This window comes from Notechis scutatus, chromosome Z, assembly GCF_049901735.1.
Source record: "Notechis scutatus isolate UNSWTSFEM ecotype Mainland chromosome Z, rNotScu1.2, whole genome shotgun sequence".
Taxonomy (NCBI): domain Eukaryota; kingdom Metazoa; phylum Chordata; class Lepidosauria; order Squamata; family Elapidae; genus Notechis; species Notechis scutatus.
Genome location: NC_142025.1, coordinates 135,146,782 through 135,172,890, shown reverse-complemented (window position 1 = coordinate 135,172,890; position 26,109 = coordinate 135,146,782). Strand labels below are relative to the sequence as shown.

General features: G+C 42.1%; 2 protein-coding genes across 5 annotated transcripts; one reads left to right on the top strand and one right to left on the bottom strand.

The window, feature by feature from the left end:
* Positions 1 to 1,768: 1,768 nt before the first annotated feature.
* On the bottom strand, positions 1,769 to 17,409 carry PRPF31 (pre-mRNA processing factor 31). 4 transcript variants are annotated; one of them, XM_087948384.1, is made up of 15 exons: positions 17,229 to 17,409; positions 15,562 to 15,623; positions 14,859 to 15,044; positions 14,500 to 14,560; positions 14,213 to 14,296; positions 13,269 to 13,366; positions 11,867 to 11,973; positions 10,761 to 10,930; positions 10,113 to 10,270; positions 9,934 to 10,023; positions 8,722 to 8,849; positions 7,829 to 7,901; positions 5,047 to 5,175; positions 3,698 to 3,796; positions 1,769 to 2,915 (listed from the first exon to the last, which is right to left on the bottom strand). In XM_087948384.1, exons 3-15 carry the CDS (start codon positions 15,030 to 15,032, stop codon positions 2,787 to 2,789), a joined length of 1,500 nt encoding a protein of 499 aa, XP_087804510.1. In that variant the 5' UTR covers positions 15,033 to 15,044; positions 15,562 to 15,623; positions 17,229 to 17,409; the 3' UTR covers positions 1,769 to 2,786. The 4 variants fall into 4 exon arrangements, with proteins under 4 accessions (XP_087804510.1, XP_026538139.1, XP_026538140.1 ...); XM_026682354.2 differs by having other exon boundaries at positions 17,353 to 17,409; XM_026682355.2 differs by lacking the exon at positions 15,562 to 15,623.
* A 65-nt stretch (positions 17,410 to 17,474) lies between these two features.
* TFPT (TCF3 fusion partner) lies at positions 17,475 to 26,109 on the top strand. Its single transcript, XM_026682358.2, has 6 exons — positions 17,475 to 17,952; positions 19,735 to 19,961; positions 20,295 to 20,365; positions 20,748 to 20,817; positions 23,504 to 23,728; positions 24,920 to 26,109. Exons 2-6 carry the CDS (start codon positions 19,737 to 19,739, stop codon positions 25,052 to 25,054), a joined length of 726 nt encoding a protein of 241 aa, XP_026538143.1. The 5' UTR covers positions 17,475 to 17,952; positions 19,735 to 19,736; the 3' UTR covers positions 25,055 to 26,109.

Below are 26,109 nucleotides of genomic sequence, written 5' to 3'. Positions count from 1 at the left end.
CACGAATACTGGCATGAGTAAAAAAGGCTATTGGACGCCAGCCCTGTCATTCATTTCTTAGTCCTGCTGTTTGGCTGATACTGATAAAAGGGCGGTAGCGCGAAAAACTTTGAGGCTGTGCCACCCCATTGGCTGTAAACAAGCAAACCTGCACATGTTGTCTCCTCATTGGACGGCTGTGCCGCCCGTACAACCTTCCCCTTTCTGTATTGGCATGCACTTTTCGAAGCTGGTTGCATTAAGGTAAAGGGGTCGGGGCGGGACAATCTGCAGGAAACTCTTAAAAGGCGATCTGTCAATTAAACCCACCGTATCCAATCAGGGAAGGAAGAACGACCCCTCTCCAAGGTAGATATCCTTCTATCCGAGCTTTGGTTTAATGATTTATTTCAGCACTTCCAATCCAGCTATCACAAAGGCTTGCCACAGATTTAGGCGGGCGCAGCAGTGTTCACCAACTGATAAAAATGAAGGCACTTTGCTGCTATTGAAATATGCGCAGAATCTCAGCATCCAAATAAAACAGGTATATAGACACCAAACTTCTCTAGTGATATAACATTTGGTTTGCTGAATCATTGTTGCATAAGCTGCAGGGCTGCGTTTACAGCATATCAAGCAAACCTCACTGTTAGTTAACACACAGGAACTTATCCTCCTACACCTTCCTTCCTTTAGCCCCCTAGGTAAATCCATGTTTGGTTTCTGATTTTTTTTTCATACTTAAAAAGAATTCTCACACTGGTCAGTTTATTGACAATACTCTTTTCATAATTCTTTACAAATCTAACTCTTCCTACATCTTTGGATTCCTCATCTTTACCTATTGGAGGCAGCGTTTTGCATTTTCTGGAGGTTCCTAGTGTTTGCTTTCACAATTTATTTGGTCATAATGGTTTCGGGTCACAGGATCGCACAACAGATTATAAATTCTATTACTACAAAGAAAAACAAGACTAAAAGAGCTGCACCCCTGAATATTGCCAGCATGATTAAGCCTTTTGATTCATTGGGAAACAATGGAAAATGCCAGATTAAATCTCTGGTCCATCAATGTTGATTACTATTACAGCTATTCTCCGAAGGAAAATTTCACCCCAGAGCAGGGATTATGCACCCATCCCCACAAAAACATAACCAAATACATATGCCAGGAATGAATGGAATTGTTATGTCAATTTTGGGCAACAGCATCACTATGGAAGTAGGCATAGTTACAGTATTTTACAACCAAATGCATGGTGACATGTTTTGTCTATGCTAAATTTCATGGGGAAAAAATCTATGTGGTTTCTTATGAGTCGATAACTCTTGATGGCACATAATCTGTGCTCAATTTACTAAAAGATGAAAGTCCTATCCCAAAGGTACAGGAAGTAACGGCTAAGCTTAGGAGAATAACGTCCAAGGCACAAGACAGCAAACAAAGAGACAGCAAGAATTCTCGCCTATTCTTACTCCACAAAAAATGGTTTTTGGCACAGGGGTTAACAGTTTCTTCTTCCGAAATATACATTGAATGCTATTTTCAAACTACTGTAAATAAAATAAAACTTTACTATAAAACTTACCACCCTCTCTGGTTCTTCCTTAAAGTAATGAAATATCAACTCAGATTCACTTGTCTTATTGTTACATACACATACCCAGCATAATCCTTTGCCCTTGAGTGAGAAAGAGACTAATTTTTAACAACTGTTAAATAACTTATTTAGCTTTAATACAGTAAATAAAATCCTCATTGACAGCTGGAAATAAAAAAAAAGTCTTTTTAATTCACTTTTTTATTAGAAGTAGCATGCAATTTATCTTCACATTCCCACAGTTACACTCAAAAATATTTCTAAATACAGCATATTTATTCACTTTGGCACCGACACAAGTTTTGGGTAAGATTCATATGATTCGCACCTCTCCCCCTTTAAATAAAAGTAACTCCAACGTTAACTTTGTGCTGCCCCAAAGTCTTAGATTACAACTCCCATCAATTCTAGTTAGCGTGGCCATCTCGAGGGCATGAATTAAGGAAGGGGCACTCCTAATTGTAGCACTGTTTCCCAATTTTGAAAACTTGCACATTTATGGAGTTTAATCCCCAGTATTCAACAATAGCCGTGTGGCTGAAGAATCTTGCGCCCAAATCCACACAATAGGGAGACAAACAAGTGTGCAAACACTATTAGAGAAATGCTCCACCTCCTACATTAAGTTGTAGTCCTGTTACAATTAATTCCTGGGCAATATGTAGTCTACATGCACAGGAAGCAAAGTGGATTTTTTTTAAGTCTAAGTAATCTCTTTTTAACTCAGAATCTAAAAGAGAGGATTAGCTACTCAATGTTCCTAGATACCAATGGAGAATGAGTGGCAGCATCTCAGTCTGTTATTTACACAATTAATTCGCATTAAAGTAGATATACAAGACAATCTATGATGGGGGAGACAAGTTTGTTCAGCGCAGCTCGTATATGCCATTAAATAGCTTACCACTTAACCAAATTATTTTGAATACTGAAGGAGAACTATGGCATAGTTCTAATAGGTCATTCTACTGCATCAATAGCTAAAACAATAGCAGGCTCTCTGTTGAACAAAGAGCTGAGAACAGAAAGGGGTGGGGGGAACCTGACATTAGGATATTTGGAAAAAACCTCAGAGTTGAGTTGTAAAAATCAAATAATCTATTGAGCTTCAACTTCAATAAGGTCCATATCTGGTGTAGACTTTTCGATCAGCATGTGTGATGTGATTCCAACTACTGGTCGAAACAGCAGCAGCCATATTTGCTATGAAGTGGACATGATACCACTCTTCTCACTCTTTACTTTTAAGAATTCTGCCATGCTGGAGAAGTACTTCTGATTGGCTTCGGTGACTTTCTTCTCAGCTGCTTGTGGATTCACAATCTCCAGACCCTGCAAATGGATAGGGGAAGGATTGCATGGGCAAAATAACAATGAAGAATTTATCCAATCTGGCAGCCTTCAGCTGTGGAATTCTAGGAGTTGCAATTGCAAAACAGTTGAGAGCACCAGGTTAGAACAGGCTGCTCTGGAGTAAAGGAAGGGCTGTAATATATCCCAATTCTCCCAGCCTGCAGTCAGAAAATTACCCATAAAGGAGAATTTTTGCAGCTCAGGGTAGAAATGAGGAGTTGTCTCTGAGCTTTTTTTGTTACCCAAACTAGGATAACATTTTTAGTACTATGATGATGATGATGTTACTTAGTTTGGGTAATGAAATGAAACATCTGCAAGAAAATAACCAAGCTTAGAGAGTACCAAAGACAGAAAATTGCCTTCAGTTGTTTGATCTGTTTTGCAAAAAGAAGACAAGGTAGAAGGTTATTAGGCAATTCATATTCCTCCCAAGCATGACCTACACTTGCTAATACTAAAAATCTCTGGGGACAAGGGAAGAAATATCCATCTTTAGGACTACAAGGAAAATTATATATTTCTCAAATTTCTACAGTACAGTGTATCCACATTCCTAAAAGCTTATTAAGAGATACTTTCACTCCAGTGTGCTTGAGCTGATTCATTTCCATACTCTATACCTATGCTCCATTTTTCCAAATTTAAAAGAATTTGCCATTCCAAACTCTTCAGATGAACATACAGAAATTCCCCGCCTTAGTGCTTTCCAGTCATGGTTGAGTAACAGGAAAGTGGAATATAAGCCATGAGAGGTTTACCTGCAGTGGAGTGAATGCTACACTTGAAGCTGTGCCAGAGGAACGGTCCCGGATGGTTGACTTCCCCCCATACACCATGCTTTGCTTCTGAAGTGTGCGCTGATTGGGACAAAAAAGGTGACATTTGAGGTTTTCATATGTATTGGAAAATATATACAGGTAGGCTTAGACTTACAACCATTTGTTTAGTGATCAAAGTTACAATGACAGTGAAAAAGCGACATGTCTCTTTTTCACAGTTAAGACTGTGCAACATCCCCATAGTCACAACATTAAAATTTGGACGCTTGGCAACTGGCATGTATTTATGATGGCTGCAGTGTCCTGGTGTCACATGATCACCTTTTGTGACCTCTTGACAAGCAAACTCAATTGTTAGGATTCTCTTAAATATGTTACTTTCTTGACAACTGCAGTGATTCACTTAACAACCATGGCAGGAAAGATTGTAAAATGGGGCAAAACTCACTTAACAACTGCCTTGCTTATTGGAAGTCTATGCCTTTTTTCGTTTCTTTTTTCCCTTCTTTTCTACACTTCTCTTTCCCCCTTTCCCTCCCTTTTGTTTCCTACCATTTGCTTTTGTATTTTTGTATTTTATACTCTAAGTTAATAAGCTAATAAAAAACTATAAATGCTTATCAAAGGAGATTTGGGGCTCAATTGTGACTGTAAGTTGAGACCTGTATTTAATATATAAGGAAATCAGTAGCTAGAAATGGTAGGGGTCAAGTATTCCTGGTATCCTCTGGGAACATTTGTAGTCTTCCCCAAAGTAAAAACATAATGGTAAGCTATGCTGTTAGAACAGGCAGCTAACTGAATACTGAGTAAAGCTTTCAGGCGCCAAGAAGTACTTTATCCAGATGAAGGGCAAAAGGTTTTGGGTAGGGAAAGACTTCCAAAGAGCTCTAATAAGACTCAACACATGCATGCTTGAAAAAATTACATAGTGGTAAGATTACACAGCTGATCTTGTGACTACGACTGTACGCAATGATTGAACCACAGTTTACAAACTACAGTGGTAGCACTCACTTGCAATAAAGCAGGGGTGTCTGACTTTGGTAAGTTTAAGATTTGTGGACTTTTAACTCCCAGAACTCCTCAGCTAACCATCTTCTGGGAGTTAAAAATCCACAAATCTTAAAGTTGCCACGATTGGACACTCTTGCAATAAAACATTAAATTGCAGCATGTTGTATGAATTCAGTCAAAAGCACTAACCCCAATTCTGGAGGCCTATACAAGCCTGGGACATTTGTAATGAAATCATGCCAAACCTGCTCCTTAGGACGATAAAAACAGAAATTAGACATTGCAATTTGCTGAGTCTCCCATTTCCTCACCTGCAGTGTTTTTGAGATGCGGGCCTTTGTGGCCTCGTTGACTTGTGTCTGCCGGACACGGCCACTGCCTGATTTGCCTAAATGGCCAAGACTGAACCCAAGGTCTTCTTGGTAAGCATCTTCTTCAATCTAGAAAAGGCATGAGAAGAAGTGAAGTAAATAATGGAAGTAAATATGCCATTTCTTGTACCACCAAATTTCACAGACGCTGTACCCAAATGGACCACATGGACTGGTTCTAGCTTAAGTGGATAGTCCTTCAGATACTCAATCATCTGGACATATATAGTGTGTTAGTTAAAATCAGCACCTGGACTTGCACTCTACAAGCCTATTGGTAGTTAATGCCATGCTTACAGTACTGTTATATAGCCCCTATCAACACATGAACAGCTGCATTTCATGCCAATGGCATACTCTGGATAATCTTCAAAATATGTTGAAACATGTACAGGTAATATTCAACTTATGACCATTCATTTAACAATGATTTGAAGTTATGATGTTGCTGAAAAAAAATGACTAGCAGTCACAGTGTCCTGGTGTACTCACGATCAAAATTTAGGTGCTTGGCAACCAGCATATATTTAATATGGTTGCATTGTCCCAGGATCACATGGCTGACATTTGCAATTGTTCAGGAAGCTTCTGATAAAGTCAATGGGCAAAGCCAGATTTGCTTAATGACTGCATGGTCCGCTTACTTATGACTCATTTAATGATTGCACCACTTAACAATGGAAGTTCCAGTCCCTTATGTGGTCATAAGATGAGGATTACCTGTATTACAGTAGTTGATTTAAGAGGCAATAAGGGCACAGGGGGATCATGTCCCAGGATAAGCTACAAAAATGATGGATGTGATGCCTCAGTCTCCCCTGTCTATCTGGCAACACTTGTAAGATTAGGAATAGACCTGTGGCTGCAGGGGGGATGTTTTCCAATTCAGAGTAATCGGAAGCAAATCTGTATGTTGAGAAAGCAGCCCTGAATATTCTGAATGTGGCTTGGGCCTTGCATGGACAGAAGAAAGCAACCAAGTTCTGGTAGTTATATGCGACGATAACGAAGTTATATACACTGCTCAAAAAAAATAAAGGGAACACTTAAACAACACAGTGTAACTCCAAGCCAATCACACTTCTGTGAAATCAAACTGTCCACTTAGGTAGCAACACTGACTGACAATCAATTTCACATGCTGTTGTGCAAATGGAATAGACAACAGGTGGAAAGCATAGGCAGTTAGCAAGACATCCCCAATAAAGGAGTGGTTCTGCAGGTGGTAACCACAGACCACTTCTCAGTTCCTATGCTTTCTGGCTGATGGTTTGGTCACTTTTGAATGCTGGTGGTGCTTTCACTCTAGTGCTAGCATGAGACGGAGTCTACAACCCACACAAGTGGCTCAGGTAATGCAGCTCATCCAGGATGGCACATCAATGCGAGCTGTGGCAAGAAGATTTGCTGTGTCTGTCAGCATAGTGTCCAGAGCATGGAGGCGCTACCAGGAGACAGGCCAGTACATCAGGAGATGTGGAGGAGGCCGTAGGAGGGCAACAACCCAGCATCAGGACCGCTACCTCCGCCTTTGTGCAAGGAGGGACAGGAGGAGCACTGCCAGAGCCCTGCAAAATGACCTCCAGCGGGCCAAAAATGTGCACGTGGCTGCTCAAACGGTCAGAAACAGACTCCATGAGGCTGGTATGAGGGCCCGACGTCCACAGGTGGGGTTGTACTTACAGCCCAACACCGTGCAGTACGTTTGGCATTTGCCAGAGAACACCAGGATTGGCAAATTCGCCACTGGTGCCCTGTGCTCTTCACAGATGAAAGCAGGTTCACACTGAGCACGTGACAAGACGTGACAAGGTCTGGAGACGCTGTGGAGAACGTTCTGCTGCCTGCAACATCCTCCAGCATGACCTGTTTGGCAGTGGGTCAGTAATGGTGTGGGGTGGCATTTCTTTAGGGGGCCGCACAGCCCTCCATGTGCTCGCCAGAGGTAGCCTGACTGCCATTAGGTACCGAGATGAGATCCTCAGACCCCTTGTGAGACCATATGCTGGTGCAGTTGGCCCTGGGTTCCTCCTAATGCACGACAATGCTAGACCTCATGTGGCTGGAGGGTGTCAGCAGTTCCTGCAAGACGAAGGCATTGATGCTATGGACTGGCCCGCCCGTTCTCCAGACCTGAATCCAATTGAGCACATCTGGGACATCATGTCTCACTCCATCCACCAACGCCACGTTGCACCACAGACTGACCAGGAATTGGGGGATGCTTTAATCCAGGTGTGGCTGGAGATCCCTCAGGAGACCATCCGCCACCTCATCAGGAGCATGCCCAGGTGTTGTAGGGAGGTCATACAGGTATGTGGAGGCCACACACACTACTGAGCCTCATTTTGACTTGTTTGAAAGACATTACATCAAAGTTGGATCAGCCTGTGGTGTTTTTTTCCACTTTAATTTTGAGTGTAACTCCAAATCCAGACCTCCATGGGTTGCTAAATTTGATTTCCATTGATAATTTTTGTGTGATTTTGTTGTCAGCACATTCAACTATGTAATGAACGAAGTATTTCATAGGAATATTTCATTCATTCAGATCTAGGGTGTCTTATTTTTGTGTTCCCTTTATTTTTTTGAGCAGTGTATTTCTTATGAACAAAACATTAAATTTCCATGGATAGTTTGGCATTCCTCACATGTGAAGAATGGGAATTCAAGACATTTGAAAGCATCAGAGAGAGAAATGTGGCTGGGCATAATGTAATACCTCTCCAAAGCTCATCCGGTTTGCTTGCTTCCGGATTTCTGTTAAGCCAAGGCGTTCTTTCATCTTACGATATCTGAAGCAAGCAAAAAGATTTAAAAACAAACAAACAGAAAATTGCACAGGAGCAAGTTTATTGTAACATGACCTAATGTAGCCTATGGCTGTAATAAGGATCATTTGATTTACATTATAACCTAATAGCTTATATATAACATCCAAATGAGTTATGCACTGAGTATATAGAATCCCTGGGTATGGGTTCCTGACTTTGTGTACTTAATCCTTCCCTGCCTTTCCAAATACTCGGAAGCAGTTCTTAACTCTACAACAACAAAAATGCACAGCCTGGTTAATAAACAAAATAAAGTTTTTGTCTGTCTACAGGAGGAAAGGAGAAGGCAAATGGCATTGGGGAATTGGAGCCAGTATCTGGAGATTGGCAGCTAATACAAGCAGGCAAGACGATTATCAGCCAACTGCCTTGACCACAAGCTACAATGAGGAGCAACTCAAAGAGGAACAACCCATACTGAAGCAGTGCCTCATCCCAACTAGGTAAGAACTTTTGGAAGGAGGCGAACATTGTATGCCACTTTACGGATATACATTTTTGCTTGAAGTAAGTATTAAAGGACTGAATATTAAACGACGTATTTATTGGCAACATCACTTTGCAAGTCCTACAAAGGTAGAGAGTGACAGTCTATTGTTGGGGATGGTGTATTCTGCAATAAAGCACTGTGTGCAGATTTGCTATGCTGTGGCATGTCCAACCCTTGGAAAACAAAGAACCCTCACAGACAGGTATGAATTTCAGCTGATTCTCACTTCCTGGCATTTGACCTGACCTCCCCCCTTAGCTCTTCCGAAGCCTTTTGCCCGGATCCCCCTACCTGCGGCCTCCCCGTTTCTTCCTCTGTCCATCCAGAGGGGCTGGCAGTGGCTTCACTTGCTTCACTGGAGGTGGCTCCTGCCACTTATCAAACTTCCTCTCAATCTCTTCCTTCAAGTCATATCCAACCTGGATGGTTAACAAAAGGAAAACGTGAAGGTGCAGCAAGTGAAAGGAGCTCTTTTCAAGCTGGAGGACACAGTAGTGAAAATCTCTGGAGGCAACTTTGTATCAAAATGGGAAAAGTGAGAGTTCCGGCTTAGGTTGAAGAAAATTGGTTGCTATGCCTATTGTTCGTAGACTCCATACATGCACTTGAGTAACACCCTGTCACAAATCTCAAGTTCAAGTTTCATCTGTTTCCTCTCTTATCTGAAGAGCTTGTATTCTGGGCACCGTACTAAAAACCAAAATGACTATATCCGCATAGACTAAAGCTGATCTATTGGCCTTCTCATCTCCTCCTCTTGGCCTCGCTGTACCTTTGTAATCTTTCCCTAAAGAAAAATAAATACCTTCAGTTTTAATCTCCTTCTCGCAGTAGATCCATTCCCTAGGCCAAATCGAAAACTGTCTTCTTCTCCTCACAAAAGCAGGGAAATGTAATAAATTACATCCGAACTTGGAAACTCCAGTTCAAAAATTACCCAGACTCTGACAAAAACTAACTAGCACCTCTCAATCTAATATATCGCAAGAGTTTTGGTATAGATATAATCAGGATTGCAAAGTCAACTCTGCTCTTCCTGAGGTTCCTTAGAAGAGGGACAGGAAGGTGTGCAGCCAAAAAATCCCCTTCTTCCTTGTATTGACTAATCCTTTCTAAATCCTTTTTCATTTTAGGGGAATTACCCATTTCCTTATAACCTCCATAATGTTTATAAACACCAAAGCAATAGTTACTGCGGGTTCCCATCTTTCTCCAAAAGGGTTAAATAGCTTTCTGAGGAAGATTCATATCTTTGGTCCTTGCTGCATATCTTCGGCGAAACGAAGTCTTCCCTAGAGCAGGGGTCCCCAATCCCTGGCCCACAGCCTAGTGCCAGGATGCACCTGTTCGGAACTGGGCCATGGAAATGGTGGGTGAATGTGTGCCTGCATGTGCAAACTGGCACACACAAAACTATCTCCTCCCTCCCCATCCACCACCTCTTCTCCCTCCACCATAAAATTGGTGACCCCTGCCCTAGAGCCCTTAACCTGCATGCCTCACCTTCCCTTCAGAACTCTCATGGAAGCTGTCCACTCGAGCTGCTAGGGTGCATTTTGCTGCGACCAAACGTGCTGCTTTCCTCCGCAGATCCTACAAAAAAAGGAATAAAAAAAATCAATGCTGGAGCCTCATGTACGAACCCATCTATCAGAAAAGGAGCTTCGGGTTCTCACACCTACTGGAGGCAATGACTGTACAATGTCACTATGGTAGATGTAACCAGTGTGAGGCAACACAGAAGTGCTGGAAAAGCCTGAGAGGGTTTTCCTCTGGGCTCCCAGGAGCATAATGTTGCAAGCTGGCATCTTAGAAAGGTTGGTGAGGCCACCGGCAATTCCTTTAAACAAAGAAGAAACGGAGAGTGAACATCACACAGCAGGATCAAACAGCCAAGAAACTGCAAGGCTTTTGTTCAGCTGATTTTTGGCAAGCCATTTCCCCCGCTTGTTGAGATTTGAAGAGAAGGGCCTCTCCGTGGGAAGCTGAGCTTGCTGTCCACGAAGAAGGGTTCTTGCTAATCCTTCTTTGGAGATTTGCCAGAATTAATCATAGTGTCAGAAACAGAATCTTCACTGTTCAGTAGGGCATTTCTTGGTTCCGTAGTTTTAAACGAAGAAACAAAAACAGCTCATGTGCCAGCTATTCTGACAAAACTTTGAACATCTGAACTATAAAGGGTAAAATAGTTTCCCCGAATAATAAAACAAAGTCAGCCTTTCAAAGGGGAAAGATTTCACTTCCCTCTAAAAACCACGTATTTCCTACAATTCTACAGTTTTCTCAAAAACTCTATGTGCAAACGCATAGCTCTCCAGCAACAGATTTACCCATGATCTTGGCAGCAGTAGAGGCCCCAACAATGATGGACAAGTTTGGGGCAATGAAGGACATACGGGACTCCACATACTCATAGATGCGGTGTTTAGATTGGTTCAGTTCTAGGGCCATGTCACAGGCCTCCTCGATGCGTTCTAGCTCCTCCTCAGTCAACTGTTGCCTGCAACGACAGAAAGAGCCCTCCTGAAACCTTCATATGAGTTTTGCACCTCTGATATTAGCAATGTGCTAAAGCAAGATCCTTTTTATTAGTCTCTCTCGGTAGCCTCCCTATAGATATTAGTTTCGTCTTCCCTAACCTGGTGGTACTGGGTTTGTCTTTAGATGTGGTGGATTGGATGTTAACTCTTTTAATTCTTTTATCTATGCTGGAATCCGGAGGGCACAGTTAGGGAAGAGAAAGAAAAAACTCTAAAGTTTGGAGATAAATAGCACTTTTAGAGTTTGTGTGATTCAGGAACATGCATAAGGGCAGAGATAATAAATATGGTAGTATTTCCTCCTTTGATTTTGATCTTCAGCCATGCAGGAAAGCTGCATCAGGGATAATATTTGAATTATGCTAACAATTTTGTTTCTGCTCTCAAATGTGCTTAGAAAAAAACCTTTGTCCCCCTACCCTCTCTCAAATAAAGTCAGATAGTAATGATTGTCAGACATCAAAGTACAAGTAGCACTAAAAACCTCCCACCCCGCTTTCATTTGAACTCCAGCACGTTTTCACCATCATGTAGAATATAGAATCCTCTAAGGAAAAACTACCATAATGCTTAAAACTATACCTAATGGTTAAAAGTATATTGATTCTGCAGGAGTGCAACTCATTCTTGTAAGCTTTTTTAAATACTTAAGAGATCCTCCTCTTTTAGAGAAAGGTGAAAAAAAAAGCATGCCAAAGAGAAGGCTGGAAGATGTTTCCTCTTAGCATGCAAAGAATTAGGAAAAATTAAAGGAATGTCTCACCTTCAGTCAGGAGTGGAACAATCTGTGGGGTTGTTTTTTTGTTTTTGTTTTGACTGTGTGTGTAGATTTGGCCCCAGTCCCTACCCAGAGGTGATCTCCCACATCCCTTCTAAATCCTCCCCTCGGTTCTTACCCTTGAGTAGTGGATGCAGTGACACTGACCACCATGATTGTGGCATTGGTAAGGATCTGTTGAAGGTTCTCATTGTTCTTGCATTTGTCCAAACTGTTGCCAAGTTCCTGTAAAGGTCCGACATTTGAAGGAGAAGGTTGGCTTTTTGAGAATGACCAGGAATTTTTGTACAAATACATATTGGGCTGACAAGCACTGTAAGAAATACTAGATACTTCATCTAATTTCAGGCCGTCAAGAATAAAGGAGTTGAAAGTTATGCCTGTTCTGGAATTGTTGATTAATAGATGAACCATGGACCACCAAGAGGCTGAATCTTCTCTTCTCCATATTCCAGTTTTATTCTATTCCCTATAGAATATTATCTAATCCCTCAGCCTCATCCTTACCAAAGATGCAGCACTTCTCTAAAAGGTGCTTCCTTCAACTTTTATAACTAAAAATGATTTTTTCCTCGTCTTTTTTCCATTCCTTCTCTCATGTCTTGAGCACAGCTAGCCTGAGGGACAAACTTAGTCATCTTTTTAAGATTTGTTCTGAGAACAGTCTAAAAAATATTTCAAAGAAACCAGTGTCAGTGTTCTCATTATTTCTAGATATGTGGAAGAATTTCTGTAACTCAGTTAAGGATCAACACCAATATTTTCTGTACTTTTTATTTGATTTTTATCCTACTTTTATTATTTTTATAAATAATTTAAGGTGGGAACCATACATAATTCTTCCTCCTCCTGTTTCTCCCATAACAACCCTGTGAGGTAAGTTGGGCTAAGACAGAGGGATTGGCCCAAGGTGACTTTCATGCCAAAGGTTGGACTGGGACACACCTATATTTTCCATTTCTGTATTTTATTCCCACATGTACAGGATTACAACTTTTAAAATGGGGGAAAGGCTGGTTTGAGCTGATTTAACATATCTAGAAGATACCAGATAAGGGAAAGCTGAAGAAAAGTACTGAGTTTCAAGACAGCAAATCTAAATGCAAATTCATATATGGCCATAAAATCCAGTGAATCAATAACAAAAGTAACCAATGGAGTGTGAGTGTTAAAAATGCAGAAACAGAATTGACAATGATGGTAATAATACTAAATTAAACTTATTTGCACCTGAATCTCAATTTCTTTGGACAGCTCACAACAAATAAATGTCAATAAAAACAATAAAAAATAAAGATACACAATGGCAAGCGTGAGGAAAGGACGGGTTTTAATCTCCCTCACTGAACGCCCAGGTGAAGAGCTGGGTCTTCAGAGCTCTTCTAAACAACAGCCGAATGGCAGCCAATCCAAGCAGCTTAATCTTGGATGGGACTTCATTCCAGAGGGCAGGAAGTTATGGTAGTCATGAGAGTAAACAGAAGAATGACCTTTGCATATTTTAAGAAGAAACGTAATACCTTAACAGTCCGTATGTAGTCCAAAGCATTGGGAACGAGGGACTCTAATTCTGGGAATCGCTTAGAGTATTTGTCCCGGATAAACTTGTGTATAATATCTAGAGACAAAAGACATCAATCCGTAAAGCATTAAGGTGATTGGGAGGATGGAACAAGTTTCCTCAACCTAAAAATCTCTAGGTGGATTAGACTTCAAGGTTTCTAATTCCAAGGCAGGATGGGAATAATATTAAGTTCTGATCCAAAACATCTAGCGCTTGCCAGGTGGGGAGGTGTGATGGAATGTTTTCTGGACTTCCAGGAGGGAGGAAGGAGTGCATTCCAGAGGAGCAAAAGATTTTATACTTTAGAAAGTCTACGTGAAAGAAAGAGGGAAAAGATGGCTCCTTCCTAATAATTCTCAGAGTGTACATTTTATGGGGTGAGTAGTTGTCTTTAGTTTGGCAAGATTTCTGTCAATAGGTGAGAAACAACAGACATCACCCGCAAGTTACAACCATTCATTTAGTGATCAAAAAAAGTGACTTGAGACTGGTTTTCATGTTTACTACCACTGCAGCATCCCCATGATCACATGATCAAAATTCAAATGCTTAGCAATTGGCATGTATTTATGGTTGCATTGATTTGTGATCAACTTTTGCGATCCTCTGACAAGCAAAGTCAGTGGGGAAGCCAGATTCACTTAATCAACGTGTTAACTGACTTAACAGCTGCAGTGATTTACTTAACAAATGTGACAAGAAATGTCGTAAAATGGGGAAAAAATTAACAACTGTGTTGCTTCACAATGGAAATTTTGGGATCAATTAGGTGGTAAGTTGAGGACTACCTGTAAGGAAACTGCTAAGACAGTAGAGATGTATCACTATATAACACCTAATATAGTGTTTCCAGTGCATTCCTAGCCTGTCCCAAACCAGCAGCCAAGGTTTTTCACTCACTCAGTTCATTCTCAATCTCTACAGTGAGGTTGTTGGCATCCACAATGACTCTGTATTCAGGTGCAGCCTCTACTGGACCTAGAACTGGAGGGAGACATAGACTGGTCAAAATCTATACTAGGCAGCTGACTGTGAGGTGGATTCATAGACATGTCCAAGCTTTGACTGAAGGGAAACGATTTGTCTTAATGCAGGAACAGGATGTGACCTCAGTAGGCTCCAAAAAATTAAGGGAAATGTTATCAGTACTGCTGTTTCTTCATAGACAAATTTGAACTGAACAGTACCTTCAGATGCTTTTGGTTGCTTGCTGATGTATTCCTCAATCTTCAACATAATTTCAGCAAACTGCACAAAAGAAGTAAAACAATCTAAAGTTATGCTTCCCTTCCATCTTGAACTTCAGAGTGTAAAACAATAATGGCAGGTTACAAAACATATGGTGTTCAGGCCAAAATCAATTTTGAAATTTAGCCTTATTACTGTATTCAACCCAAAGCCATTTAAGGATCATTTAGTATCTTCCTAATTTCTAAGGTATACTTTATTTCTGACTGCCCCTTCATCTGATCAAATTTGCATGATCCTCAGATCCGTATTATACTGGTGAGTCCTACTGTATGTGAAAGATGTCTATTCCTCTTACCATTTTGCTATCCCACAGCTTGGCAATACTCTTGACTGAATCAGTTGCCAGATCCAGTTGCATCTCTTCATGGACATCTTCAATGGGAGACTCGTCCTCTTCATCTGCGAAACTGCCATCTTCTTCCTCTGCTGCCTCTTCAAGGTCAGCCAAAAGCTCATCTGCTAAAGACATGGTGGATCAAGGCTGAAAAGAGAATAAAAGTGGATTAGAGAAGTCAAAGCAAGGTTAATTTTAAAAAACCACCTAAAGTAATTAAATTAAGATTCAGTCTTATATTAATATTTTCTCTCAATACTATCTTGGTAAGAGTCCCAATCCTACATTTCTACAACCAACCACCCTTCAGAAGGTGGGATTTCAGTTTCTAGATGCCACTACAGGAATATAATCCTTGGTAAGCTACCATGTAATAATGGTAACCTGTAAAACTCTCTAGAAAGTAATACACAATCTTAGAACCCAAATAAGCACAACAATTCAGGGTACTAAGCACTTCAATTCCTTTCTGGTTCATTCTGTCTGAAGGAATCGCCTTATCACAGTTGTAACTGCTTTCCTATTGAATCCATTTCAGCCAAAATTTTCCAGATCTTACTAGCTCCTCCCAATATGTCCTTTCTTTCCCGTGCTTATATTTGACTGTGCTATACAGTTCAACATGGGCTATTTTCTAGGCAGATACATCTATGACTACACTTACCTTTTCCAGTGAAGGCAGTATTAGGACTTCTGTCACTTTTGAAGTCTGGTAAGGAAATATCCCTAGAAGGATGGCCCAACAGAGCACAGATTGTTTAATATACCACTAAAACTTTCCTGTTTGTGGGAAATTTGGGAAATGGTGCATTGGAAGGCAACCATTTTGGAACCAAGGTTATCTCAAATAAGCTAACTGGCATACTAAATGAATATTTCTAAAATCTGGAACCAATGACTCCTATGGAATTGAAATTTGACAAATTTTATAAAACATTTTATGATGTAAAAATGATAAAACATTTTATTGCACAATACCAAATGTCATGAAATATTTCCCATGGTCAACTTGTGAAGTTTGACTGCATTATACAGTTAACGTAGGCTTTTTTCAAGGCAGATACATCTCTGAATATCTCTCTTAATTTTAAAAAAACTTTTCCAGCTAAGTCAGCACTTTAGAAACTATCTTTTTTGAAGGCATTGAGAAATCTGGTAAGGAAATATTTCTGAAACAGGACCCAGCAGGTTATGCATTGTCTTGTTTATCATATATGTCAGTGCAAAGCCCCCAAATGACTATTTTAGTTGTCAAATGAAGTATGTTGTAAAAAATCCTAGTGTGATACTAAATGTATGACATTGTTATGCAGAACTGAATTTAAAAAGAAGAGTAAAATAGTAACAGCTCCAATGCAAGAAAATTGGGACAGGGAGGGAATGGTGTTGAGGTAAAAGAAGAGTGTATATAACAACTTATACCTATCTTAAATTTATGACATACACAATGTTGTACAAATGTCACAATTACATAAAAGGCATCTAACACAAGTTCCTAAGTTGTGGCACCTGCATGACAATATGAAGACTATCATATCTTCCCACCCATGAAAGCTCATGGAGTGCATCTGAAAAACTGGGGACGGGGGGGCTGCTGCATCATGATACTTATAATAATCACATTTTCCTGGAAAAAATGAATGATAAAAGTGGCAAATCTGAAAAAGGTTCATGATAAAGATAATAAAATAATGGCTTATGACTCTGCCTTACAAAGAAAAATTGAAGAGCAAACCCAAGAAAAACTAAATCTAAAGGCAAGCTTTCTGAAATAACAGTCTGTTCTTTACAATAAAATGAAAGGCATATAGTTATAGTAACTATACAGGTAGTCCTCAACATACAACCACAATTGAGCCCAAAATTTACATTGCTAAGTGAGAAGTGAGTTTTGCCTCATTTTACTTTTCTTGCCACCTTTGTTAAGTTTTTTAAGTTTGCAGTTGTTAAATTAGTAACACTGTTGTTAAGCAAATCTGGTTTCCCCATTGACTTTGCATATCACAAGGACACAAAAAACGATCAGGTGACCCCCACACACACACTGCAACCATCATAAATGTGAGTCAGTTATCAAGCATCCGAATGTAAATCATATGACCATGAGGATGCTGCAATGGTCATAAGTGTGAAAAATGGTCATGTCACTTTTTTCAGTGCCGTTGTAACTTCGGATGGTCACGAAGCAATCTGTTGTAAGTCGAAGACTGCCTGCACTGAAGATGACCGAGAGGTCAGGCAAAGCAGCTTCCCAAATCCTGGCCAGAGCCAGTTAGGATCCCTCAATGAGCGGCAGGGTTTGCCAAGCCTCAGCAGCTCCTCCAAGCCTACCTCAGAGGGTTGTTAGGAGGACTAGGGGGAGAGTTAGCGCTTTAATCAGTCTGTAGATTAAACAAGGCAATAATAACGCCTGTCCAGCCTCCTCCACTTTTTCAGGATTCCCTCCCCCCCTCACCAGCTTCTTCTTCGCTTCAACGCCGCTCCGACTTCTTTTCAGTCCCCCGTTAAAGTCGTCACGCAACAAACCACGTCGCTCCTACGTTCCTTATGGATGCCGCCTCCTATTCCGGTTCGGACGCGGAACGCCGATGAGCAAAGGGCTTGTCTTGCCCTCTTTACTCTATGGACGCCCGGAAATAACCAGTTAGTTCCGCTTTGAGGCCATGGAAAACCACAACCGACGGCTTTCTCCCATTTCTATTCAGACGATTGGTCGGCTCTGCAATGCGTACTCTATGACTACGGACTTCCGGAACCCATGCTGACATCATCATCATCCCTTTCTGCACGGCCTTCCCTCGAACCCAAGCATGAAACTAAGGGAGGAACAGGATTCGATTGCGTAAATGCAATGCGACAGACAGGATCCGGTCAACTGATGCTCAGAGATCATGCCTCCCTTCCTCCAATTAAACTGCGGGCACGAACGTTCTTTGTTGCTAAAGAGCTTTTGTTAGCTGCTTGAATACGTCATCAATCAGCGTCGGGTATTTTTTTTTTTATTATTATAAGCACCACTGCAATTGAAAAAGGTGGGAGAGGCGTAGAGACTGAGGTGGGTTTGATGTGGGAAAAAGTCCAATTTTACCTTGGTATTCCGAATGGGTTGAGATTGCGCTTTCCGTTTTCCTAGCAAGTAATGGTAATTGCCTGGGAATTCCCAAATACACTAAATCTGAAGGGCAACCGTTTTGGATGGGGTTTCCTTAAGTTATTTTCTCTGTTCTTTTTAACCTTTGTTTTCAGCTTACAGGTAGCTCTTGACTTGAGACTGGAATCTCTGTTGCTAAGTGAATGGCACCTGATTTTGCCTTTTTTTTTTTACCTTCGTTGTTTAAGAAAATTACTGCAGTTAAGTGAAACACAAGGTCATTAAGCAAATCCAGCTTTCCCATTGACTTTGCTTGTCAGAACCTGGCCGAGAAGGTTGCAGATGATAATCACATGACCTCAGGTTGTTGCAACTGTGGTAAATATATACCAGTTGCCAATCAACCATATTTTGATCATGTGATTGTGGGGATGCTGTAAATGCAAGGACTGGTTGTAATTCACTTTTTTCAAGGCTATTGTACCTTCCAATTGTCTCTAAACAAATGGTTGTAAGTCAACCATGGACAGGGAGGCAAGGCGACGGCCTGTGCCGTATCCTCCTCCGAGCTGAGCCCCGCCGAGTCAGCGCCTCTGCCCAATGCCCATGCCGCTGCAGCGTTTGGAGCTGCCGGCACATTTGGAGATGCACGGGGACAGGCTGGGCGAGGGGTGGAAAGGACGGGCAGCTTCGGGCTCTCTTTGTCGGACCCACCGGCCAGGGAAGCAGCGCTGCCGTCGCCTCGCCTCCCTGTCCGCAGACGGGTGGGTGCTATCACTGCCTCAGGCAGCCTCTCCCGGTGGCCCCTTCGGGTTCGCGTTGGAGGGACTTGGGAAGGGAGTCAAGCTCAGGTCAGCCCGTCTCTTTTGCTTGGCAGGTGGGCGCGCACCCGCGGCTCGCTTTCCCGGCTCTGCCCAGCCCGCACGGCTCTGGCGCGGCCCTGGCGGGATGAGCGGAGGGTCCAGCAGGGAGGCGCTGCCTTGGCAAGAGCTCAGCCACCAGGCAGGAGGGCCCGCCTGTCAGCTGCTCTGGGCGCCCCAGGTGAAGCTCTTCACGCTCTGCCTGGCGCCAGGCAGGGATGGCAGCTGGGCCCTTCTCCTGGGGTGGGCCGATCCTGTGCTGCGGCCCCGGGAGATTCGCCTCCCCATGTGGGGTTGGGCTGCCCTCTCGGGCAGGGGAGGCTTTGTCGTACCAGTAGTAGGGCGTCGTTTTTAAAAGAATTGGCTTTGCCTTTGAAGGCAAAGGGAAGGCGGCGACAGGAGCACCTGAAGCTGAGTGTCTCCACTGGGCTCCAGTTGCAGGGAGGAGCCCTGGCTGGCCGCACATGGCTGCGCCAAATGCCGTGGCGTTGCTCTAAACGCCACAGCAGCACGGGAGAAGGGAAAGGAATGGTGGCGGAAGGTCTCCCGGTACGAAGTGCCCCACCAACTCTGAGGTCAACATCCAAGCCGTAGCTGCCCACCCACCCGAGGATGCAAGGGGGGGGAATTAAGTCATCCCCGAAAAGACGGCCTTGCCATTTTTTCGGGGGTCAAAAAATAAGGCCCGGCCTTATTTTGTGAGAAACACCGTATTACACCTCCATCCACAAGAACTCTATATGGTAGGTTAAACTAGGCTAACAGAGAGTAACTAGTTCAGATATTTGGAAAGATGTGATGCTTTTCAAGCGAATCTGAATTATTTTGCCACGATCAAGTTGATATAAGTTAATTTATATGCATTGCTTTCTCTTTTTTTTAACAGTTATGGCTGCTGTGAGTTTTGAAGAATTTTCAGTGCCTCCTGGCTCGGAGCTGGCATTGCCTCCTCTTTTTGGTGGAAATATCCTAGAAAGTGAGTTAGAAACTGAGGTAGAATTTGCTGATGGAGGGATACCAGAAGACGAGGAAGAGGAGGATATGTTGCGGCAACAGGAGATGACTCGACACAAGTGTCAAGTGCTTGCCCGACGATGCAAGGAGTTAGAACAGGTACATGATTAGAGTGAATATGTTTTTCACTATTTATTAACAATGTTTCTAACAACAATCTTGTGAAATAAAATAGATTTTAGAGAGAGGGTTCAAGAGATCTCTTACTACATAAGGCTAGATGAAGATTTGAACCTAGGTCTTTCTGGCCTCAATCCAGCATGCTGTTTACAATACCATGTGTTCAGGAAAAAGGACTATGTGGACACTACATAGAGCAACAATGAAAAATTCAAGCGACACAACTGTTAAGTGTAGACTGCTGTGGAAGAGGAGGGAATTGTTGACTAAATGAAAAAAAAGATGTCCACCTAATATTGACCCTTATTATAGGTGAATGAGAGGATGTTAAACCGGCTTCATCAGGTCCAGAGAATAACACTGCGTCTCAAACAGGAAAGAAGGTGAGCAGAAGATACAGTAGGGGCAAAATGTATTAAATATATACCCCCTTATGCAGCGCTAAAAAATTTAAAACTAGGATATTTAATTGGGAAACCTATGATTTTTCAGACTTTGCTGAGCTGCCCTTCCCAGGATTACCAATGATAACCTAGACTGGCTGGGTCTTTTGGGAGTTGTACTTCATCAAGATTTAAGGATAACGCTACTTCTGAACCAAGAGGCTGCATGTTTATACCAAAGAGATGAATTTTAACTTCTTTCATCTAATGTTTTCTATCTGTTTTCACCCCATTTTTTATTTTGTGAGACAAGATTCTGGTTAGAAAAGAACAGTTATACAAAAGGGTTGGTTTAAAAGAATGTCTTTCTACTTTCTCTGAGGTTTCTCATGAGAGTTTTGGATTCCTATGGTGACGATTACAGACAAAGCCACCTTGATATTGTCTTGGAGGTAAGAAAGAGTTTCAAATTAGGCCAAGTTTACACATTGCTATCATCTCTAAGAATGTTTGTTTGTTTGGGTGTTGTATGACTTCATACCTACTATTTCTAAATGATGGTCGAAGCCGTGGCATAAACTTGATTGTGTCTTATGCAGTAGACATGGTTAATGTAATGCAAGAATCTCCAAACTTGGCAACTTTAAGATCTGTGGACTTCAACTCCCAGAATTCCTTAACCAGCATAGCTTCTGGGAGCCAGTATAGAATTCTGGGAGTTGAAATCCACAAATCTTAAAGTTGCCAAGTTTGGAAACCTCTGATGTAATGCATACAATACGTGAGTGCAGCTAAGATATAGAGCTATGTGGATGAGACTTAGCAGAGTATCTACGTGCCCCTGATACTTGCTGTTCTTTTCCAGTTTCTTGATTCTAAGAATATGAAAGAGTCAGCAAGGATCAGGAGCCATGTTAATGCTTGATTTGTCTCCAGGAAGGAATATTATCGTACATGCTAATAGTTTATTTCATTGAGGTCTGGAGGGACCATATCCTCTCAGCCTGTTGGAAGGCTGTAAAGTCCTAGCTCAAGGGTCTTCAAACTTGGCAAGTTTAAGATTTGTGGATTTCAACTCCCAGAATTCCTGAATTAATATGACTGGAGGAGGAATTCTGGGAGTTTACATACACAAATCTTAAAGCTGTCAAGTTTGAAAATCCCTGTCCTAGCTCTTTCCACAACCATTGGGCTGAGCGGAGTGAGCCCAACAAATGTGGAGTGATATGGTGATGATCAGGGGTGGGAATCAAAATTTTTAACAACCGGTTCTAGTGGTGGGTGTGGCTTGGTGGTCATGTGACTGGGTGGACATGGCTTGGTGGTCATGTTATTGGCTGAGTGTGGCCAACTCAATATCACTCACATCGAGGCACGCATCTCCTCGCCTGGCCTCATGACTGTGGGGATGCTGCAACAGTCGTAAGTGTGAAAAATGGTCAGAAGCCACTTTTTTCAGTGCCATTGTAACTTTGAATGGTCACTCCACAGAAGCAAAATACCAGCAAAGGAAGGAAAAAAACTCCAGAGAAGTTCCTGAGACAGGAAGTCTAGTCCTGCCAAGAATGTAATAAGGGTTAATGGAGAAGCAGTTTCTGTAAGCAACACCAGAATGTTTCCTTCCTGCCTTCCTTACAGGATTAGGCCAGTAATTTCTTCTAACAACCAGTTCTCCGAACTGCTTAGAATGTTAACAACCGGTTCTAGCGAATAGGTGGAATCCCACCCCTGGTGATGATGTAAACTCTGCTGGGAAGTGATGCTTTCCCTTGTATGGTGTGGAGATGTTTTATCTCTGGTTTTACTGGCTGTTGTGAGCAACCAATCGTTGTATATAAGGTGGATGGTCAGATTATATTTGTTAAATAAATATTAATAAACTTGATATAATTTAATCAGAGTAAAATATTGTTAATTTTGGCTATAGGAATAACTCGGTCGTTTAAAGACGCAGCACGTACATCCATGCAGTACGCTAAACCATAAACAAAACAGTGTTGTGGAGTCCACATGCTGTGTCCAAGCAAATAAACTATCTTATTGAGTGATTCACAAACAGATGCGTGTGGTTTGGGGAGCAGGCAGTGATAAAATGTGTTTATTCAACTGGTTTATAGGGCATACAAAATACAGTTAAAACTGAGTAATACAATTACCTAAAATAATAAAACCCATGATTTAATTTTCCAAGTGAAAATGGAAATAATACACTTAATCCTGACTTGTTTTATATGACAACATTGGTTATAATTAATTCCCAGAGCCCTTCTGGAGGAGCCATATTTTCACCTACTTCTGGAAGGCGTAAAGATGGAGACCATTCTTGCTTCAGAAGGAAGCTGTTCCAAAGGAGGGTTAATAGCTGCTGTGTCTCCTGCGATTCTTAAAGATGTTCCCTGTTATTTGGAGAGAACAGGCAAAACCTGTCCGGGAAGGGCAGGGAACAGAAACAGATTTAGATGTGGTTGTCTCCCCTCTATGCTTTCCATGGGAATCAGATTTGATTCCCTGTTATAGTTCACATTCCCTTTTCATTGTCATCCATCCACCCACCTTCCTATCTTTCCCCAAGAGCCTAAAGACCTGGCTCTGGTGGTTGGCTGGGGTAAATCGACACCGGAGGTGGCTGCTGAATCGATGGCAGACTTCCCTCCCTCTTTCTCTGCTTTCTACACATCCATCCATCTTTCTTTCTTTCTTTTTTGGTAAACATGTTGTATTCTCCTTGTGTTCTTTTTCATTGTTTGTTTTATTCTGTTATCATACTTCTGTTTACAGTCTTTCCATTTCTTCCTTTTTATTGTTGTAAGCTGCCTAGAGTAGCCCCACAGCAAAGTAGGCAGCAAATAAATTAAATGAAAATAAATGTACTATACCCCCCCACCCCCCGAATAAGTAGTGTTCCAGAACTGCTCCTTTTCTGCACGTGGTTTCTGCAAGGGTTTGATAGCCAAATGGCACGAAGCCGTAACTGCCTTTGTAGGGAGTTCTTTGGTTCTATCCCCCAAGTTGGATAGAAAAGCAAGACCAAGTCTCTTCCCCCCCCCCCCGAGCCCCTCTCCATATATTGTAAATACTATGTGGCTTCCCATTGGGGGCAAGTGGGAGAATTCTAATTGCATCACTTTCTCTATTTAGGATGAAGGAATCCGTAGTGCAGTTGTTGCAACTCCTGGCAACGCAGAGAATAAGCCCTGTGAGAAAGAAACCCCCAGGTGCCTGCCTGCCCAGGAACCAGAGAACCTTTCCCCTAGCGAAGGCCCTGTCAGCAAGAAGCGGCGACGTCATCTGCGTGAGGAGAAGGAAGGGAGGACGCGTCGAGCAGCCCCAACATTGCTGCCCATGGAGGAATTTCCTGTGCAGGTACTGGGAAGTTTCAATGGTTCTGCAATTTAAATCAGCCTCCTGCCTATCTCCCTACCCACCCACCATCTGCCCTTTGGGCCACCGTACTCCATTGCCTCCTGCCTGTGCTACCCCCACTGCTCTGCACTGTCCACTGCCCCCACCCGATCTTCGCCGTCTTCTTCCTCATGCTGCTGTTAAGATATGCCTGGTCTAGGCAGCTGCTGGTCCATTAGAAGCTTCTGCACAGCCTTCTCAGGGCTTTGCACAGCTACCAGCTGCCTCATGGCCAGGTTTGACACATCCTGGCAGTGGGAGGAAGAAGATGGCAAAGGTCACCTGGGGTGGCAGACTCTAGGACAGCCAAAAGGCTGGAGACGGGGGGAGATAGATGGGTGGGGGAGCTGAAGCAGAGTCAATCACAACAGAGCAGTAGAGGCATAAATTCTGGCCTATTGAGCACAACCAAGACTACTGGAACTGCCACTGGTATGCAGTGTGGCTGTGTGATGTGTTGCCTAAAACTCCTTTGTTTATTGATGGAAATTCCTGTCCCACTTAGGACAGTTAAGCTGGGACTACTTGTATTGATAGGCTACAATAACAGAATCTTGAAACCTGACAGCATTTCTTCCCCTTCCCTTTCTTTTACCAAGGAGAATCGAGATGGGACAATGTTTAGTTTCTTTCTAACACTTGTTTTTCTAGGCTAAGTTCACCTTTTAAACAATGGTTACCACATATTTTCTCCAAGATTGTATCTGTACTCCTGTCCATCAAAGGACTGCATCTATGCTTATCCAGAAGTTGCAGGACTGAACATTATCTAACCCAAGTTTAGATTAGAAGAATTTTTTTTTATTTCTACTATGTTATTTATGGATAGTGATGAAGATAGACAGACAGACATTCGTTCATACCCCAGAAGCTGGGAAACAGTTGCATTTCTGTTTTCCTTACATTACTAAACTTGGCCAAACTTAAAAAGCTATCCTAGTTGTTCTGAGTTTGCGGGGGGTGGGGGGGTGGGGGGGGAGAGGATCAGAAGTGGTTGAGATCTTTATTGGGAACAATTAAAATGACACAAAAATACAGTATGTCAATTTATGTGAATGTATGCAATTTGTCTGGCTTCTTTTCACTGCAGAGATTTAAGACTCCTGCACATTATCAATTAATAATAATAATTTTTGGGTTTTGTGGCTGCAGATAAAATCTGAAGAAGATTTCCAGTGTGAACAGGATGATGTTCTCGGCTCTGCCTGGCAGCAATCCAGTCCCCAGGACAAGTTACTCCATTACTCAAAGTTTCCCAGCCCTGGTGCCTGTTCTGATTTTGACTGAGGCTGGCCACTCATCTAAGGAAAGCATACATACCCATGTGGCAGCTAAGCTGGCCATCAGGGTGCCTGAGAAGATGAAAATTCCTTGCAGACATCTTAGATCTCAACCAGGATCTAAGGAACAACAGGATATCAACTCCACCTGACTCTTCAACTCTAATCCAGTGAAAGATGATCTGAACTGCTGGGGGTGGAGGAAGTGGTAGAAGTAGTGGTGATGGAGTTTAAGTAAGAAACAAAATTTTGGAGTCAGTGTGTAAGAATATTCAAAGGATTAGCTTGAGTCACTGAGCTGAGTCCATAATGAACTCAACTTATGTCCATAATCTTTGAATGGGGAAGCAAGAATTTGAGCAGAAACATTTGTATCCTTTCAAGATTGAGGAAGGGCCGTTTTGAGAGGTCAGTGTTCAGCCTTTCCACATTTGCCCTTCTGATATCTGATTTTGTAATTCTGGTGGGTATGGGAAAGGGGACAAGTGATTCTTGTGCATTAGAAAGTGCACAGAAACAGCTATTGCTGCGTTTTACCATGGTGGTTCCGGTGGATGTTCTTGGTTGGAAAACCTTGTACTGAAGGAAGGCTGAGTTATTTTAATATTTCTTCAAGGTTTTTCACAGTGTCTTGATTTATGGTATAAGATCCAGCATGATTAAAAGGCCAATTGAAGTCTGTATGAAAGGAAGTAATTTATGTGCTTTTGACCTGGGTATTTATGAGAATTGTTTTGTGTGTCAGTTTAAGAACTTAGCATGTCTTTGCCAGTCCAGAAGAGAGCATGAATTAGCACCCTTTCCTGTAGTTTCCTCCTCAAGGAAACATCCAAAGAGTTTCAAGATTTTCCTGCTAGCCAGGAACTCCTCCACCCCCAAATATACCCCCCCCCCAAATATACCCTCAAGTTAGGAATGATAATATTTAAACAAACCACACTTGTAATCTAATTGCATTTTTGGATTTAGAAGAGTTACAGAAATACAACTGAGCAACGTTCAAGCTTATAGCTTCTACTTTGTGGCAAGATTTGAATGATACATTAAACCAATCAAATGTGA

Excerpts from the sequence above, each read along its gene's own strand:
- PRPF31 (XM_087948384.1), bottom strand. The coding sequence starts at position 15,032 with ATGTCTTTAGCAGATGAGCTTTTGGCTGACCTTGAAGAGGCAGCAGAG. Across the intron at positions 14,297-14,499 it reads GCAACCAAAAGCATCTGAAG|TTCTAGGTCCAGTAGAGGCT; the intron begins GTACTGTTCAGT and ends GTCTCCCTCCAG. Across the intron at positions 3,797-5,046 it reads GCATCTCAAAAACACTGCAG|CGCACACTTCAGAAGCAAAG; the intron begins GTGAGGAAATGG and ends TGTCCCAATCAG.
- TFPT (XM_026682358.2), top strand. The coding sequence starts at position 19,737 with ATGGCTGCTGTGAGTTTTGAAGAATTTTCAGTGCCTCCTGGCTCGGAG. Across the intron at positions 20,366-20,747 it reads CGTCTCAAACAGGAAAGAAG|GTTTCTCATGAGAGTTTTGG; the intron begins GTGAGCAGAAGA and ends ACTTTCTCTGAG. Across the intron at positions 20,818-23,503 it reads ACCTTGATATTGTCTTGGAG|GATGAAGGAATCCGTAGTGC; the intron begins GTAAGAAAGAGT and ends TTCTCTATTTAG.